At 43.4% G+C, this 18,111-nt stretch overlaps 1 protein-coding gene across 7 annotated transcripts in view; it reads left to right on the top strand.

Annotated features, from left to right (window-relative positions):
- The window catches only part of SNCAIP (synuclein alpha interacting protein), a 133,112-nt gene extending 118,917 nt beyond the window's left edge, over window positions 1-14,195 (top strand). For 6 of the 7 annotated variants that reach the window (XM_075931950.2, XM_075931945.2, XM_075931948.2 and 3 more), the window contains 4 exons: window positions 2,327-2,419; window positions 4,950-5,997; window positions 9,223-9,293; window positions 13,600-14,195. In XM_075931950.2, the coding sequence (XP_075788065.2) occupies window positions 2,327-2,419; window positions 4,950-5,997; window positions 9,223-9,293; window positions 13,600-13,684 (1,297 nt within the window). In that variant the 3' untranslated portion in view covers window positions 13,685-14,195. The remainder of the gene's footprint in view (window positions 1-2,326; window positions 2,420-4,949; window positions 5,998-9,222; window positions 9,294-13,599) is intronic. The other variant, XM_075931951.2, reaches the window with a different exon arrangement.
- Window positions 14,196-18,111: the final 3,916 nt, after the last annotated feature.

Below are 18,111 nucleotides of genomic sequence, written 5' to 3'. Positions count from 1 at the left end.
GGATGATTGGAAAAAGGCAAATGTGGTTCCCATCTTTAAAAAGGGGAAGAAGGACGATCCAGGGAACTACAAACCAGTCAGCCTTACCTCAGACCCCGGAAAAATCATGGTGGGGATCCTCAAGGAATCCATTTTGAAGCACTAGGAAGAGGGGAAAGTGATCAGGAATAGTCAACATGGATTCATGAAGGACAAGTCGTACCTGACCAATCTGATTAGCTCCTTTGATGAGGTAAATGGCTCTGTGGAAAGTCAGTGGATGTGATATACCTTGAAGTTAGCAAAACTTTTGATACGGTCTCCCACAATATTCTTTCCAGCAAGTTAAGGGAGTATGGATTGGATAAATGGACTGTAAGATAGATAGAAAGCTGGCTAGACTGTTAGGTAGTGATCAGTGGCTCGATGTCAGGTTGGTGGTCGGTTTCTAGCAGAGTGCCCCAAGAATCTGTTTTTGGACCAGTTCAACTTCTTTATTAATGACCTGGATGAGGGGATGGATTGCACCCTCAGCAAGTTTGCAGATGACACTAAGCTATGGGGAGAGGTAGATAAGTTGGAGGTCAGGGATAGGATCCAGAGTGACCTGGACAGATTAGAGGATTGGGCCAAAAGGTTCAACAAGGACAAGCGTAGAGTCCTGCAGTTGGGACGGAAGAATCCCAAGCATTGTTACAGGCTTGGGACCAAATGGCTAAGTAGCAGTTCTGCAGAAAAGGACCTGGGGATTTCAGTGGATGAGAAGCTGGATATGAGTCAACAGTGTGTCCTTGTAGCCAAGAAAGCTAATGGCATATTAGGGTGCATTAGGAGGAGAATTGCCAGTAGATCCAGAGAAGTGATTATTCCCCTTTATTCAGCTTTGGTGTGGCCACATCTGGTATATTGTGTCCAGTTCTGGGCCCTCGACTATAGAAAGGATGTGGACGCATTGGAAAGGGTTCAGCGGAGGGCAACCAAAATGATTAGGGGACTGGAGCGCATGACCTATGAGGGGAGACCTGAGGGATTTGTGTTTGTTTAGTCTGCAGAAGAGAAGAGGTTCCAAAGGGATGGAGGGAGGTTCCAAAGAGGATGGAGAAAGGCTGTTCACAGTAGTGTCATATGGCAGAACAAGGGTCATAAGTTACAGTGGGAGAGGTCTAGGTAAGCTATTAGGAAAAACTATTTCACTAGGAGGATGGTGAAGCACTGGATTGGGTTACCTGGGGAGGTGGTGGAATCTCCATCCCTAGAGGTGTTTAAGTCTTGGCTCGACAAAGCCCAGGCTGGGTCGATTTAGTTGGGATTGATCCTGCGTTGGGCAGGGGTCTGGACTTGATGACCTTCTGAGGTCTCTTCCAGCTCTATGATTCTATGATAATAGTTGCATCTCTCAGCTTCAGCAAACTGCACCTTAAAATTTTAAACTTGCAGCTTACAGCAGTCACTACTACAGGTTGGACCTCGCTGGTCTGGCACCCTCAAGACCTGACTGGTCCTGAACGAGGGGATTTGCCAGAACAGGGAAGGTCCCTCCACTTGTGGCCATGCTGCCACCAGACTAGGGCTCCACCCTGCCCCTCCTGCTGCCTCAGCCCCCCTGGGGCTCTCCCTGATCCAGCTGCTTCCGGGGCCGGAGCACCACAGCTAGAGCTCCTCAGCCAAGGTAGAGCTCTGCAGCCACTTGGCTGGGGCCAGAGCTCTGCATCCGGGGTGGAGGGTTAGGGCTGGAGCTCCACGGTCTGGACCAGAGCTCCCTGGCTGAGGCTGGGGCTAGAGTTCCTTGGCTGCTGGAACCAGAATGCAGCCGGAGCGCCATGGCCAGAGATGGGGCCAGAGGTGCATGGCCGCAGGTAAGTTAGAGCTCCCCAGCCTCTGGGACCAGGGAGCTCTGCTAGGGCCAGAACTCTCCACCAAGTCCTCTCCCCTTCTCCCCCCCTCCCCCGTCTGTCTCTCTCTTGGCTCCCAGCTGCATCGCCAGTGCCCTGAACCAGACCTCCCTCTTCCTGCGCTCTGTGGTCCAGGGACATCCGTGGTCCATGCCAGACCACAGATGTTGCTGGACCAGGGAGTCCTGATTAAGGGAGGTACAACCTGTAGTAATAAATAATGTATATTAACTAGGCAGCTTTCAGAAGGTGCTATCCAGGGATCGCAGGTATTAGAAGCAATTTACAGGAGCACAGAATCTCTTTGTCCATGTTAATATTTTTATATGCTCTGTATTTGTATCTTCAGTTACAGATGAACAGAGCCTTTCTTCTGAATGAGATGTTGAATGAGTGGTGTCATTTATTCTCATGTATAGAAAAAATGGATTTGATGGTTTAATTTTCCTTTGCAGGCAAACGGTAGAACGTGTAACATTACAGAATCAACTCCAGCAGCTTTTAGAAGCCCAGAGATCAGAGGGCAAATCACTACCAACATCCCCAAGGTAACAGAATTTATAGGAGTGGAATTCTAAAGTAGTGTAACTTGGAGCCTTTTTATTGTATAACTTTTATCATGAGGGGTCATGGTATGTCTAATCATTCACACATTAAAAATAGTAAAACATCTGCTAAAACTAAATACATTTATTTCACTGTTAATATAAAGTTCACATATTTTAAGTTGTCATATTGTAATGAGGTGTAAATATTGGACGGTCTTAGAAAAAGGTAAGCAGAACTAATCATGCCTTTTCCTCACCAGTGTAAAATCTGATTTATTGTGGAAGCAGAGTACATTTTGTATAAGATGAATCACAGCTAACACTGGAAACACTTGGCAAAATTGTAAAGCTTCACTTTATGTGATCCATTGTAACCTCTTGCTGGCTATAATTCATAAAACCAGTTGCTAACAAAACAAGCGTGTAGACTAATATGGCTCCTCACACTCATCATGTGTTTTGCCAACCCTAGTTAGTGTAAAAAAGCCACAGAACCAGAAACATATAATTTAGTAGATCAACGCCTTTCGCTAGAATAGTTCGCTTGACATTAATTGAATAGCACTACGGAGGAAGGAGACAAACTGGGAGCATGCAGGCTGTTTTATGTTTCCAGCCCTGCCACAGACTTCTTATATGTTTTTGGCCAAGCCAATTATATCCTGACCTGCAAAACCTTATGTGCTTACCTCTAATTAGTTGTCAGTCCAGTTGACTTCAGTGGGACTGTAAAAGGAAGCAAAGTAACACGCATACTTAAAATATATGCAGGTTCTTCCCTTAATCTTTCTCGCTCAATGTCTTTATCTGTAAAACTGAGATTATACATAACAGGAGTATTATGGAGCTAACTAAAATCAATTGACCTCAGTGGTTTTAGGATTAAACCCTTAGAGCACTATTTATGCAGCATCTAGTACATTACAGGAAACAAATAGCAATCTTTAGTATCTGTAAAGTACACTGGACAGGGAATTATAGAAGTGCAAATCATTATTATATATATTATTTTCTGAAGTAGAAATAGTGCAAATACACCTTCTGAGGATTGCTTGGTTATTATATCTTTTTCAAATGAGAGAGGAAGATAGATGTTCTTCATCACTCACTAATTCTAGCGACTCACCTCTTCTTTATTATGTGGGTTAGGATGAAACACACATTCCAAGAGCCAAGGAAGATCATGAGAACCTAACCCTCTTTCACCCAAATGATAGGAATCTCAATGCTAGACCCAAATACTTATTGCATGCACATTTCTCAGCAGGCCAGAAGCAGCTTTAATTTGTCTATTTCACTTATTACTATATATAGTCCCAGTCAAAAAATTCTTAATTATGATGAAGTGATAAATAATAGTATACTAATTTAGTACAACCACATTAGAAATATGATTAAAGCTACAGTTGTTTGAAAAGGAAACATTCACTCCCATCCTGCCTCAAATTAACCATAGCTGTGTCCTTTTGCATCTAGCTGTAAGTAAAAGCAGGGTGCTGTGTGGTTTGTAATTAGGATATGGAGTTTGTGGACCCTAACCCATTCCTCTGGGAAGGGGCTCTGTAACCTAAATCCCGTGCAAGCCAGACTTAAAGTAGCATTTCTGCACTTTCCAGTATTTGGATTCATTTTATTAGTTTAATGTCCTAATAATGTTGAACTTCATGTATACTTACATCCTTTTCAGTATTCTAATTATAAGTGAAGGGGGATGACTGGCCCTAGCTTTTTATGTAGTCTTACATGGTATATTATTAGTGGTGGGTGAAATCTAATATGTGTGAAATGCACCCAGAGCTAACATAAGGGCTATGTCTACACTGCTTCCTCTTGCACAAAAAATATGCAAATGAGGCAGAGCATGGCATATCACCATGCCTCATCTGCATAATTAATCCATTTTTGCGCAAAAAAAACCCCCTCTTGTGCAAGAGCCATTCTTCCTCTTTTTTTCAGGAAGAACAACTCTTGCGCAAAAGCCTCTTGCGCAAAAACGGAGCCTCATTAATTATGTAATTGAGGCACAGCGATATTCCACGCTTTGCCTCATTTGCATATTTTTTGCACAAGAGGGGGCAGTGTAGAAATAGCCAAGGTGTGTTTGTGGTAACTAGAACAAACTGTCCTTTTATTATGAGCAAACAGAGAAGAGAAGTGACTTTTTACCTTTTTGAAAAATGTGTATGACCTATAACTGAAAAAAATAAATATTTCTTTCAACTTTTTTTTGTCAAACTCTTTTTGGAATTCAAGTATCCATACACAATTTCAGGCTGTAAAGGCTTTTATTTGTGAAAGTTAGGAAAGAAAGGAAGTCAAAATCTAATTTGCTATGGAAACAGAGCCCTCATTGTGGAGTCACTGCAGTTACTCCATAATTATACATTCTACATGGACAAAGATCAAGGGTTAAAGAATGGCAGTGTGCTCAGACAGACTTGCTCTGGAAATGGCAGCACTGAATTTTATATCTATACATATTGGACTGTGGCATCCTGTATTGAACATTTTGTTCTTTTTTTCTTTTAAGTTCACCATTGTCCCCTGCTTCTGGCAAATCTCAGTGGAAACCCTCTGGTGCAGATGATTTGTCTCTGCCCAAAAGAAAATTAAATACCCAAGATGGGATTCAGATTCTTGGTGGCATGGGAACTTCCAGCTGTACTCAATCCAAGACGAAAGATGAGGACTCAGATAAAATCCTGCGCCAATTATTGGGAAAAGAACTCTCTGAGAATGTCTGTATGCAGGAGAAACTTACGTTGGAATTTCATGATTCCTCCAAGAATGTGAAGAAGATTCTACCAGAGAAAAGGGAGCTGAAGTTAGCCAGACTGAGGCATCTTATGCAGAGATCCCTCAGCGAGTCTGATACAGACTCAAATAATTCTGAGGATCTGAAGAATACTCCTGTGAAAAGAACAGACAAACCTAGGCCACAACCCATAGTAGAAGGTGTTGAAAATACTGAGAATTTGCATCTGATGATTAAGAAACACACTTCGGCAGCAGGGCGCAGGTTTCCTTTTGGCATTAGGGCTTCCAAATCTCTGGATGGTCACAGCGCATCTCCCTCTTCAGAGAGCAGCGATCCTGATAACGAATCCCAGTATCAATCTGGTATTGCTTCTCAGAGCCAAGTTTCTGCAGATACCTCTCAGTCCAGCACTGACAGTGTCGCTGTTCAAAAGGTTGCTACTAGTCCTAAGAGCGCCCTCAAATCTCCCTCTTCAAAACGCAGAACCTCCCAGAATTTAAAACTCCGAGTGACCTTTGAGGAGCCCATAGTGCAGATGGAGCAAACAGAGACTGAACTTAATGAGGAAAAAGACAAAGACCGGGGCAAAGGGCCTCCGCGGGCTCCAGCCAACGCTGAACCTGGCGATCAGCTGAAAAGGCCGTTTGGAACATTGAGATCTATAATGGAGACTCTGAGTGGGAACCAGAACAACAATAACAACTGTCAAACAGCAAACCTGATAAAAACCTCATCAACACTGCCCTTTACCTCATTAGGAAGAAAGGCTGCGGACAGCAAAGGAAATCCAGTAGCTCCTACTAAAGGAAAACATAAGACAGTGAGTACTTTCAGGGTGTGGGGAAGGAAGCCTTTTTACCCCTTCTCACTTCTTTTCCTTTTTAAGTAATGAACAATTTCTTTTTTATTAAGAATGACAACCTCGTGTTCTTCCCTCCCCATAACCATAACAATATGCTCTGCTTAACTGGTAAAAAGAAATGCAGGCTGCAGATCATAGTTGGCTTTTATTTGAAGATTTAAGGAAAGAGGATGAATTGCTGAGGGTGAAATTCCCCCCTGTGCAGAGAGTCAATACAAAATCTAGGAACCGTTTAAGTCCACAAGTGCTCTTAATTGATGCATTGGCTCTGTGCTCTTCAGAGGCGAATCTCACCCAGAATAAATTTTTAAGCTTAATTTTTAAACTTATTGTGGGTGACGGGTGATAGTGAGACCTTTAACTTAAAAACCTTTGGATTTTGAAGGTATAAATACATTCAGGGACACCCCAATATTATAGATCTGGTTACCTACAGTGACAGGATTGAGTGGGTGCCAGAAAATAATGTAAATATTCCCTCTTCCTGCTGCTGCTGCCTGTCTCTGCCTCTCTCTACACCAGTGGTATGCAAACTTTTTTCCACCACAGCCCTCGGCCAGCCAGATCTAAGCGCCGCGTGGCCGCCAACAGCCAGGCCCAACTCCCGGCCAGCTGGATCTTAGCACCACAACCCACCAGGAAGACATCCACGACCCCCTTGGGGGTCGAGACCCATGGGTTGCCCACCACTGCTCTACACTATAGTGATCCCTCTGAGCAGCCACTGCTCAGTGCACTCCTCACACCCTCCCGCTGTAACCTTCTTTCCCCTACACTCCCTCCTCTTCATACCAGAGCAGCTGATGAGTGCCATTGTGTCAGAGTGAGCTGAGCCATAATCACTGCATGTGGCCTGGATACCCAAATATGTGCCCCTCCTGAGATGACCAGGGGAAAGAAGGATGTGTCTGTTCAGAAACCACCTCCCTTGTTTGAAGGAGGGAGAAAGAATTCCTCCTGGAGTAGGGAGAGAAAGAAATGTATATGTGGTTGCAGTTTGAATGCACTTTGTATGTGCAGGTGATGGCTTAAAGGAGCAACAGGCATGTCTGGCAAGGAAGAGAATAGAATGTGTGAGTGACAGGACATGGTGGAGCACTGAACATTAGGGATGTTAGATATTGTATAATTGAATAGTTGTGCAACCATATGAAATTTTAGTGATTACATGACTATTTGCTAGTCCCTGGCAGCAGAGCCGGTAGCTAGTGTGCTCTGGCCCCATTCCCGGGGAGCCCCCTGCACCCTGTGCTGCTGCCTCTCTAAGAGGCAGCAGTGCAGGGCGGCAGGCAGGAGCTGGTCCATGAAGGGAGCCGGCTTAAAAACCAGCTCCCTGCACAGTCCAGCTGCCCTGTGCTGCTGCCTCTGATACAGAGGCAGCAGTGTGGGGTGGCAGCAGCCCCTGTCCATGGAGGGTCCAAGCTCCCCATGGACAGAGGCCAGATGTGGAACAGCCTATGTCCATAAGGAGCTTGGACTCCCACATAGATGGAAGCTGGTTCACAGCAGCCTCCCCTGCCCTCCCTCCGCACTGCTGCCTCTAATAGAGGCAACAGCACAGGGTTGGGGGAGCAGGCAGCACTGCAGAGCTGGTTTTGGGAGGAAACTGGCTTTTAAGCTTGGTCCTCCCCAGCACTGGCTCCTGCCTGTCTGCCCCCACTGCCTCTGTAGGAGGCAGCAAGAGGGGGCAGCAGGTCCGTGGGAGCCGATACGTGTGGGGAGTTGGCTTGAAAGCCAGCTCCCCCTGCGTATCAGCTCCAACCTGCCCCCTTCAACCTCCGCGCTGCTGACTCTATCAGAGACAACAGCGTGAGGATGGGGGGCAGGCAGATCTGGTGAGAATCTGATTTAAAAGCAGTTCCTAATGGGCACCAGCTCCCAATCCCCCCCTTGCTGCCAGCAAGATGGGAGGAGGTGTGTGTAGTCAATAGGATTAACCAGTATGTACAGGCTTATCGGTTAATCGTTTACTCGATTATACACTAACATCCCTATTGAGTACAAGTGATGAGTCAGGGTCTCTTGGGTTGAGAAGGACAAGAGATAAGGGATGAATGGGTGATGAGAAAAGGATGAAGGAACTGAAGAGGAAAACATCAGAAAACAAGGGAGAAAAATGGAGGAACTATGTACCTTAGAAAAATATAATTTAATGGAAAAAGAGGAGGAAAAGATGCATACAAATATACAGTCAGTGAAAACTAGTGAATAAAGGAAAGAATAAAGCAAAAGCAAAAATAAAAAGCAATCTCATAAGAGATTACATGTTACTCTATTATTAATAGACCATGTAGTGCCAAAACATTAAATGAAAATTTAAAAATGTAAATTAAAGAGGATAGGTTAGAGGGAGAGGAGTGGGTACTCTTAATTCTATTTGCTCAGAACTATTACACTAAATTAAAGATTTCAGATTTGGGCCTTCAAATAGCTTGTAGATTGTCATAACTTTAATAGTTGGACTGCCATTGAAATACAGAAGTGATTTATACCATCAGAGTGAAATTTTTCAAAAATATGGATTCAGATATTAGAGAGAGAGAATTGTCTTCAAAAATATTCTGGCAGAAAAAGAGACCGTATGGGTGAGGCAATATCTTTTACTGAACCAACTTTTTTGGTGAAAAAGACAAGCTTTCGTGCTTGCCTTCTCTTTCACCAACAGAAGTTGGTCCAGTAAAAGATACTGTCTCACCCATCTTCTAATATTTTGGGATCAAGACAGCTACAACACTGCAAACTGACAGTAAGTGGTATCATAAATAGTTTACTTTGCTCACTTAGGAAGATTAAACAGTTGAGAAGGAAATTCTAATGCTATCAATCATTACTTGCAGTATTGACACTTGCTCTATATAGAATCCTAGGACTGAAGGGACCTTGAGAGGTCACCCTGTTAAATGTCAGATGTCACATTTGCATGTTATCTTTGTCAAACACCAAACTCATCTGGAAATGTTATTTCACAATGGCTCAGAAATACATCACAGCAATGGGCTTTCTCTGCTTTAAAAAAAGTAACAGCTTAATAATGTTTTAAAATATATTTTTTTAAAGTCTTCACTGTTAAAATGCTCCTGTAACCTTTTGGCTGCACAATTACTATAAATGTGTCTGTGTGAACTATGCATGTGATAAGCTCATTGCATGTTTTCAACTGACTTATATATTGCACTTCCCTAGGGGCCTTACTCCAACTACACCAATCTTTCCTCTAGCATGCTGATTGAAGAACATCTATATAACTATGCATGGTATGTGCTGATGCAGAGTGAATTGTTTGGCTTCATTATTGTTGCTTTTTCCCCCTAATTGCATGTGCTTGTTAAAATAATTCACAGCGGAGATAAATGAAGTGATTGGTGCCAGGGATAAAAAACTAGGGCAAATATTTGATTTCCTTAAAAAAATAAAAAAACACACTCTTTTATGATGGACTTCTGCTAATGTCACAGGTGAATTAGCTTAGAGGCTTCAGCTCTGAGCATGCATAAAAGTAGTCGTAGTCATAAATCCACCACACAATTTAGTTCCATTTGGCATAGCACTCGGTCTCTGTTGAATGAAAGTCAAATACCAGATGAGAATGGAAATTAAATTTCCTCTCATGAGCAGGTCAAGTGAACCTCCAGTCATAATCTGAACATAAAGTACTGCGTTCACCCTTCCTTATTCTTTTCACCTGGCCTTGCACTTCAAAAGAAATATATGTTAAAACAAAGTCTCATGATTGTGACCATTTGTTTAATCTTTCTTATTTAAATGTACTGTGTTATGAGATTGTCATGCAGACAGAACAATCTCTCAATAGCCATAAATGAATGCAGCAAAATGCAGCATTTGATAAGATATATGTTTGTTTTAAAAGAAAATATTCCTTAAACTATTCTGTTATTTTGACCTGGTGCTAGCAAATTTAGGGAAAGCTTGAAAGTAATCTTTTAACAGTTTAGGAATTTGAATGACTTCAGCAGTTTTTTAGGTCAGGAGATTATATATATATATATATATATGCGCGGGGGTAACTGTCTGTGCCTTACCATCTGAATTGTTCTCACGTATACCCACATTGATTTTTATAGTTCAGACTGGTGGCTCTCAATCTATTCACTATTGTGGGGCTGCATATGCAACTCTCAATATGTTTTCTATGCATCCACACAATATATACTATCTATATGGTCCTGAGGATGTCTTCTAGGCCGTAGCTGTGCGCAGATTGTGTTGCAGTTGTTGAGAGGCCTCTACTGTGAGACTGAGCTGCAGATGTCTCAGAAGGGTGGTCACGTTAGTCTGTATCTGCAAAAACAACAGAGGAGTCCTGTGACACCTTAGAGAACAGATTTATTTGATAAAGTGGGTTTTACCCACGAAAGCTTATGTCCTAATAAATCTGTTATTCTTTAAGGTGCCACAGAACTTTTCATTGTTTGAGCTGCAGATGTTGAACTGCAATTCAAGTCATACCAGATGCTGTTGTTCTCCTTGCTATTTCCTGCATAGTGAATCAGATCACGTTCATACTTCCTGGACCCTCAAGCAGAGAGAGAAACAGGGAACCAGTTTACGGAGAGTGTTTAATTAGCACTGAGTGGGGTTAGAGAGGCAAAGGCAGTGGTATGTGATTTAGAAAAAGGATCTATGGAGTGGGTGGATGGCTCAGTGGGTGGGTGTCTCCCTCTTCCTCTCCTGTCTTCAGGAAGCCAATGTCAACTTGGCTGCATTCACTCAGATTATTCACAAGGGGTAGCATCCAGTGAAGGGGAGAAAGAGCTGAGTAGGGAACAGTATCCTGGCATGAGAGCTGGTTGGGGCAGTGTCTAGCAGAAGAAGGAAGAATGAGGTGTGGATTGATGCTTCGGAAAGGGATGGTTTTGTAGACAAGTCCCCTGTGCACCAAGAGTAAAAGAGAGGAGGTCCCCCAGTTGAGGTGTGTGTTTTTGAGTATATCAGGAGAGTTTCCTGAATTTGAAAAAGGGGCAATTAACCCTACAAGTCAGAAATCAGAAACCAGACCTAAAAGAAGTGTGGTGTTTTTTGTTTGTTTGTTTGTTTTTTAATTAAAAAGCTTCTCGTGATGTTCAAGTCAAACTTTTTTTTTTTTTTTTTTTTTTTTTTTGGTGGTGATTCTCATGATTTTGGAACATTCAAGGTTGGCAAGACTGTTCCTGTCATTCTCCCATTCAGCTGCAACCCTACCTCCTAGTGTTGCGTAACCTGTGCAGCTTAATATGTTGGGGGAAAGTATCAGCATCGTTCCCATTACAAATGTTTTCTGAACAGAGTCTGATTTTTCCCCCTCTGGAATGAGTTGGAAGACTGTAATTCTGATTGAAACATCGTACAGATGCTTCTCAAAAAAGAACCACCCTTCAGATAGGGTGCTCCCTCTGCCTTTATAACCTTTTGCAGCTCCCTTTGGTTCCAAACAGTGAACCAGAGCCAATGGGAGCTGCAAGGCTCTGTGGCTGCAGAGCTGTGAAATAAACAAACCAGCACAGCCAGTTAGCTGGTTTTCAGTGTGGATCCACGGACCACTTTGAGAAACAGTGCTGTTGTTATAATCTCTGGCTTATCTGTCTGGACATCTCAAATTCATTCTAACTCTAACCTATGCCTATGTAATTTGTTTTAGCAAATGGTGAATAATTATTTGAGATAGACTTGGAATCAACTAACATCCCCATCCAACTCCAACTTTAAAAAATCTCCTCTGTGTCAGGGGTTCAGCTTGTGGTTTGCTTTTCCAAGTTGCTCACAGCTTGATGGTGAAGAAATTATTAAAATTTCCAGGGCCGTTATAAAATTAGATTCACCCTTTCTCTGAATATCTGAAGAGAGATTTCAATGTGGAGGGTTATTTTTTTTCTCTTTGAAAGGACTGGTTCACTTTTTATTTATTATAAGTCCAAACAAATGTTTGCAATTACTTGTGTCTTAGATGCCAATGAACTGTTCACTTCCCACAGTTTTTCATTTGAAATCTGTAATGCATTAAAGTGAGCACTGGTTCAGCTTATCAGTAGGAAGCTCTGTGTTAGCTGCTAGCCATCAGCAATTAGAAGTACTTTGTTTGGCTGTGCTAGTGCATTATAGAGAATCCACCATCATAGTGTCCCTGGTTATTAAATAGACCACCCTTTTAAAATTACAAATGCATAATAAAAATAGACATTGGCACCATGAAATCCAGTGACCACTAATTGACTATATTTAGTTATATTTCCTAAGCATAAAGTGACTGAAGATAAGTTATGGCCATTCATCAGTGACTGCCCTGTAAGTGCCCCCATAGTGCACTAGTCTCATGGCACAGTGGTAATCATCTCTACCACCAGCCAGGGGACCAATGGTAGAAACTTGTTATGCAAATCTTCCCCTCAGGCTGTCAGGAACTGGGAACAGTAAAGCACTTCCTCCCATCCCTCAACGTGAAGGGATATAAAAACATAGAAAATGGTGCATTGTGCGGCACACTGAGGAGAGGTAGGAATTAATAGTATTTTGCCATTAGTTTGGTGGTCTTCCTCTGGATGACATCTTCCTCTAGCAAAGCTACATCCTTCCCATAGAGCTGCAGCATGGATAGTATTTCAGCCATATGGCTTCTTTTGGGCTCTGCATGGCCGTTCACATGAGAGAAGCTGAGGGATTCAATATATCAGTAGATTCCAGTAGAGTACCCTGGGCATAAAAGTGGCACAGAGCAGTAGTGAGTCATCCCAAAATGTCTTCATTCACATTTGTGATGCACTCTTTAAACTGGTTACATTCTGAATGCTTTGCAGACTGTTGGGGGTCAGTGCTACTGGTAGGTGCTGAGAGAAGTTGAAGAATAGTCTGCCGCAGAAAGATGTTTCTTGTTTTTTCTATTCAAAGCCTATTTTCTGTTGGTATGTCCGGCACAGGCAATGAGGAGGAACTGGCCAGCAGCATTCAAGCAGTGAAAAGAGGCTTTTAAAATTGGTCTCTGATACCCTGTTCCAATCATCTTCACTAGCAGCTCTTAAGAAAGCAGTCATGTCCCATAAGTTCCCTCTGATAATGAAACCAACCACAGGGAGAGTATAGCTACAATGCCCCTATACCAGGCTGACCCCTGACTGCACTCAGCCCTTTGAGGCCACTCTAGCCTGGGTTAAATTAAAGCAGCTGTCTGGCTGCACAGATCTGCAGCAGGATAGAGTTGTGCAAATGTGAGCTTGAAGCCACCTCTTCAGTCATGCACCATTGACCTGTGCTCTGTGAAGTTTGGCTACACACCAGAATCTGACCATCTAGAGTGCCATGAAGGTTATACAGTTGGGGGCCATGTAAGTGAGGGCAGGGTTTTTTGTTTTGTTTTGTTTTGTTTTTGGCTTCTTACTTTTTTGTGCAGCCCCTGTCTGATTTTTCTGTGGGTCATTAGCCCTTGACCCAAAAAAAGTTCCCCACCCTTGCTGTGGAGAAAGGTGCATTCACTACACAAAGCTTGCATTCTGAATAAAATCAGGTAAACAAGACCAAAACCCTCCATATCATGAGTACGATCATAGATAATTATCTTCTCTTTCTCCACAGGCATAATGACATCAATAGGAAAAGTCTGAAATCTTACAGCCAAAAAAATATTGAAGAGCCAGAGCTGCAGGAATTCTTCCTGTAAATCACATCTCATGGTGTCTCATCTGCCTTCAGACATAGCTTGAAATGCCTGAAATAATTTTTTAAGGACACTAGTAGGGGATGTAACTCTCACCAGCAAAACAAGACTGTTAGGATGCCTTAAATTTGTAGCAGATAGCCCATATACAAAATGTTTTTATGCTATATGTGTGTCTGTAACTTGTTTGTAAGAGATTCTGTTCAAAGGCATGGGTGAGCAAAAGTAATGGTTTGGAATTTGCAGTGACACAGGCAACCTCCAGAATGTTCATCTGGCCCCTGAATATGTTTTGTACTTCGTCTATTGCATGGATATACTGTACTATGTCTGTATTTCCCTTTCTCAGTGACATATCCTGTAAAAACTTCAGCCAGGACTCTGCCTGCTGAGCTCCTCAATGAGACCAAGGCAATAGCATTGTTTTTTTGTTGTTGGTTTTTTTTGTCAAGTACGTTTTTGTCTGTTATTTCTATTTTTTGTAAAAAGGAAATAAAAACAGTGTTAATAACAATATGCCCTCTGAGGGTGCCCAGATATTTCTCATTTCACTATTTTGGTGGGAGAGGGGAGGAGTTGGTTGTGGTTTATTTCTTTCTGATACTGGATTTTTGGTTTTAAAGTAAGTATTGAATGATACTTCATCAGTGCAGTTAACAACCACCTACACTTCCATGCAAAGAGTCAAATGTGCAGAGTCAGTTGGGTCTTTGAAAGACAAATTTTGGTAATACAAGTCATACAGGCAGACCTAGAGAAGGGTGTTGTTTTAGTCTCCTGCTCTGCATTGTATACAGTGGCTTTTTTAGTCTGAGAGGGTACGTGTAGACTACATGCCTCTGCCGACAGAGGCATGTAAAATATGCTACCCGACATAGTCAATGAAGCGGGGATTTAAATATCCCCGGCTTCATTAAAATAAAAATGGCTGCTGCGCTGTGCCAGCTCGGCTCAGCTGATCGTCGGCACAGCCCACGAGTCAAGATGCGGATCAGTCGACAAGGGAAGCCTTTGTCGACCACTCCTTTATGCCTCATGAAACGAGGTTTACAGGAGCGCTCGACAAAGGCTTCCCTTGTTGACCGATCCGCGTCTTGACTTGTAGGCTGTGCTGATGATCAGCTGAACCGGCACAGCACGGTGGCCATTTTTATTTTAATGAAGCAGGGGATATTTAAATCCCTACTTTGTTGACTATGTCGGGTAGCCTAATTTACATGCCTCTGTCGGCAGAGACATGTAGTCTAAAACGTACCCTTAGTGTTTAGCAACCTCATGGAAGAAGTGAGTTTTTAGTTTCTCGTTCAGTTCTCTTCTAGATTCCTTATAAATTATCAAACCATTCCATTTGGCACTCCTTGCAGTATATAGTTCTACAGAAGAATAATAAGCAATGGTTAAATGATGCATTTCACCCCTATTTTTCATGAATTGTGCTATGTGGACTAGGTGAGACAGATCTTATTACGACAATAGACTCCAAACAGCATAATAAAATATAGAGATGATTAGCCATAGGTGGTTTCCTGGTAGCAGACAAGCTGCAACACTGAAATCGCACAAATTACCATCACTTACTGTGTGATTTACAGGTAAGATAATGTGAGAAATCTGGGTGTGGCTTAATGGAGCAAAATGGAGTGAGTTTGGATCAGTTTTCCAAAAGTGTTTTATTGTGTAACTCTTAACTGACTTAAGGGAGATAAGTGGCTAACCCCATTTTGCATTGCTTATTGGTTTTCCACAGCAGTTCTGTCATATAAAAAGCTTCAGGGGGTAGCTGAGTTAGTCTGTAACAGGAAAAACTTAAGAAACAACAAATAGTCTAGTAACACCTTAAAGACTAACAAAACATGTAGATGGTATCATGAGCTTTTGTGGGCACAACCCACTTCTTCAGATGACAGGAGTGTTAGAAGTCCAGATCCAAAAATAAATAAGAGGAGGAGGAGGAAGAAGGAAAAAATGGAGGGAAGGAAGAAAAAAAGAGAAAGTGAGTAGATAAGCTTCAGAGGGATAGCTGAGTTAGTCTGTAACAGGAAAAACTAAAAAAAAAAATAGTCTAGTAGCACCTTAAAGACTAAATAGTTACAAGAGGCTGATAACCATTAGTTTGCTCTTGGAAAGGAAGATGACCAACACCAGATTCTACACAGACATCAAGAACCATTAGCACTATCATTGTTTGGTTTCTTGGTTTAAGTCATTAACATGTGGAAGATAATGTGCGAGCCATCCGATATCCCAGTTCATACCATTTGCATAAGAATTAAACTTGTAAATGAAATTAAGTTCCAACTCTTCTCTGTGTATTTGGCTTGTGGAATTGGTCTGAAACAAAATGGCGACTTGGAGATCCATTAATGAGTGTCAAGGAAGATTAAAGTGTTCTCCAACACGTTTTCATGTACTGCCTTTTCCGATATCTGATTTGTGTCCATTAATTCTTTCCCATAGACTCTGTCCAGTTTGGCTAATATACAATGCAGTGGGGCATTGTTGGCATTTGATGGCATAGATCACATTAGTGGATGTGCAGTTAAACGAGCCTCTGATTTGGTGGCTGATGTGGTTGGGTCCAATGATGAAATCACTTGTGTAGATGTGTGGACAGAGTTGGCACCGGGGCTGATAGCAGGGATGGGTTCCTGGATGATTATGATGGAGGTGTGTTGAGTGGTTATTGGAAAGAATTTGTTTGAGGTTAGACGGTTGTCTCTAAGGGTATGTCTACACTTGCTCCCTAGTTCGAGCTAGGGATGCAAATGTAGGTGACCAAAATTGCTAATGAAGCAAGGATTTAAATATCCCGCGCTTCAGTAGCATGATCTCGCCAGCACGTTACTCCACTCAACTGCTGATTCAAAGCAGGAAGTGTGCGCCGGGACACGTTAGTTCGAACCAAACCCCTTGGTTCGAACTAACATTACTCCTAATTTTTTGAGGAGTAACGTTAGTTCGAAACAAGAGGTTGTATCTCTTGGTTCGAACCAAGCAAATCCGGTTGTATCTTAGGGCTTGTCTGTATACAATAGATCAGGGATGGCCAATACGTTCCAGATGAAGAGCCACAATAGCAGTGGAGACAGCGTGAAGAGCCGGGACAAAGTTGTTGAGGGAAAAAAAAAAAGTGCTGCGCTTGGGGGAAAATAGGTGCTGGTACATACGTCCCAGGGCATGACTTTTCCCCGGGTCTTCACAGCCTTGCCTTTTATTTATCTATTTGTTTATTTATTGGCTCAACAACTTTGTCCTGGTTCTTCATGCTATCTCCACTGCTATTCTGGCTCACAAAAAAAGCTCTGGGAAGGGGTGAGAGGTGCAAGATCTGGGAGGGAATTTGGGTGCAGGAGGAAGCAGAGAAGAGGATGCTGGCTCAGGAAGAGGGCTCCAGGCTGGAGAGTGTTGGGGTCAGATGGAGGGTTGGGGTGCTGAACAAGCCTCAGGCTTGTGGCTGTGAGGGTGCAGGAGTTTGGGTTGGGGTGCATGAGGGGCTCAGGACAGGGAGGCTGGGAGTATGATGGGCTCAGGACACAGATTTGCAGTGTGTGGATGGTGCAGGAGTGTTGTGGCAGAAGACTGAGGATGTTTGGGTGCAGGAGTTTGGGGACGTGAGCGGCTCAGGACAGGGGGTTCCAGTACATGGTATGCTGGAGATTGGGGGTGGGGGGTGCAGAAGTGTTATGATGCTGTGGCCAGATGGGGGCTTGGCCCCAATTGGGGGCTTGTTGGCCAGGATTCATTTTGAAATTAAATATGTCAAACACCAAATGTTTCAGCATTGTCTTTATTTATGAGAGGGGCAGGGAACCTGTTTTGAGTCGGGGTCACTGACCCACAGAAAAGTCAGTCGGGGCCACACAAGTGAGATGCAAAAAAATAACCACTCCAAAAGCCCCCAAGCCTCACTAATGTGGCCCCAACTGTGCTGGTAGGGACAGAGGACAGGTTGCTGTGACAGGGTGCTGGTGGGTGCTGGAGCAGGGTACTCGGGGCGGGGAGGGAGGGCGGTCTGGCCAGGAGGAGGGGACAGAGATAGCTGGGGCCAGTACCTAGGGATCCTGGGTCTCAGGAAGCGCTCTGGCTGCTCTTCTCCTACTCTCTCCCAGGCACCCCCCCTGCTTTAATCCAATCCCCCTCCTCTTCCACAGAGCCAGGCAGACACACATACACATACACACACACCCCTCTAACCTAATCCCCTTCCCCAGAGCCAGACACACACACTCCTAACCCAATCCCCCCCAGAGCCAGGCACCAGCCTCCCTCTATACCAATACCCCTACACCCCCACTCTAACATAACTCTCAGGTCACAGAGGCGGAGCCGCCACTGCAGCCACACGCATCTCCCTCCAGGTGCTGGGGTGCGTGCACTGAGCAGCCAGCCTTGAGACGTGCTGGCTGGGATGCTGTGCGCACCGCTCCCCC

The sequence above is a fragment of the Pelodiscus sinensis genome, chromosome 6 (assembly GCF_052426305.1).
Source record: "Pelodiscus sinensis isolate ZL-2025 chromosome 6, ASM5242630v1, whole genome shotgun sequence".
Classification (NCBI taxonomy): domain Eukaryota; kingdom Metazoa; phylum Chordata; order Testudines; family Trionychidae; genus Pelodiscus; species Pelodiscus sinensis.
This window is presented reverse-complemented; position numbering and strand designations above follow the sequence as displayed.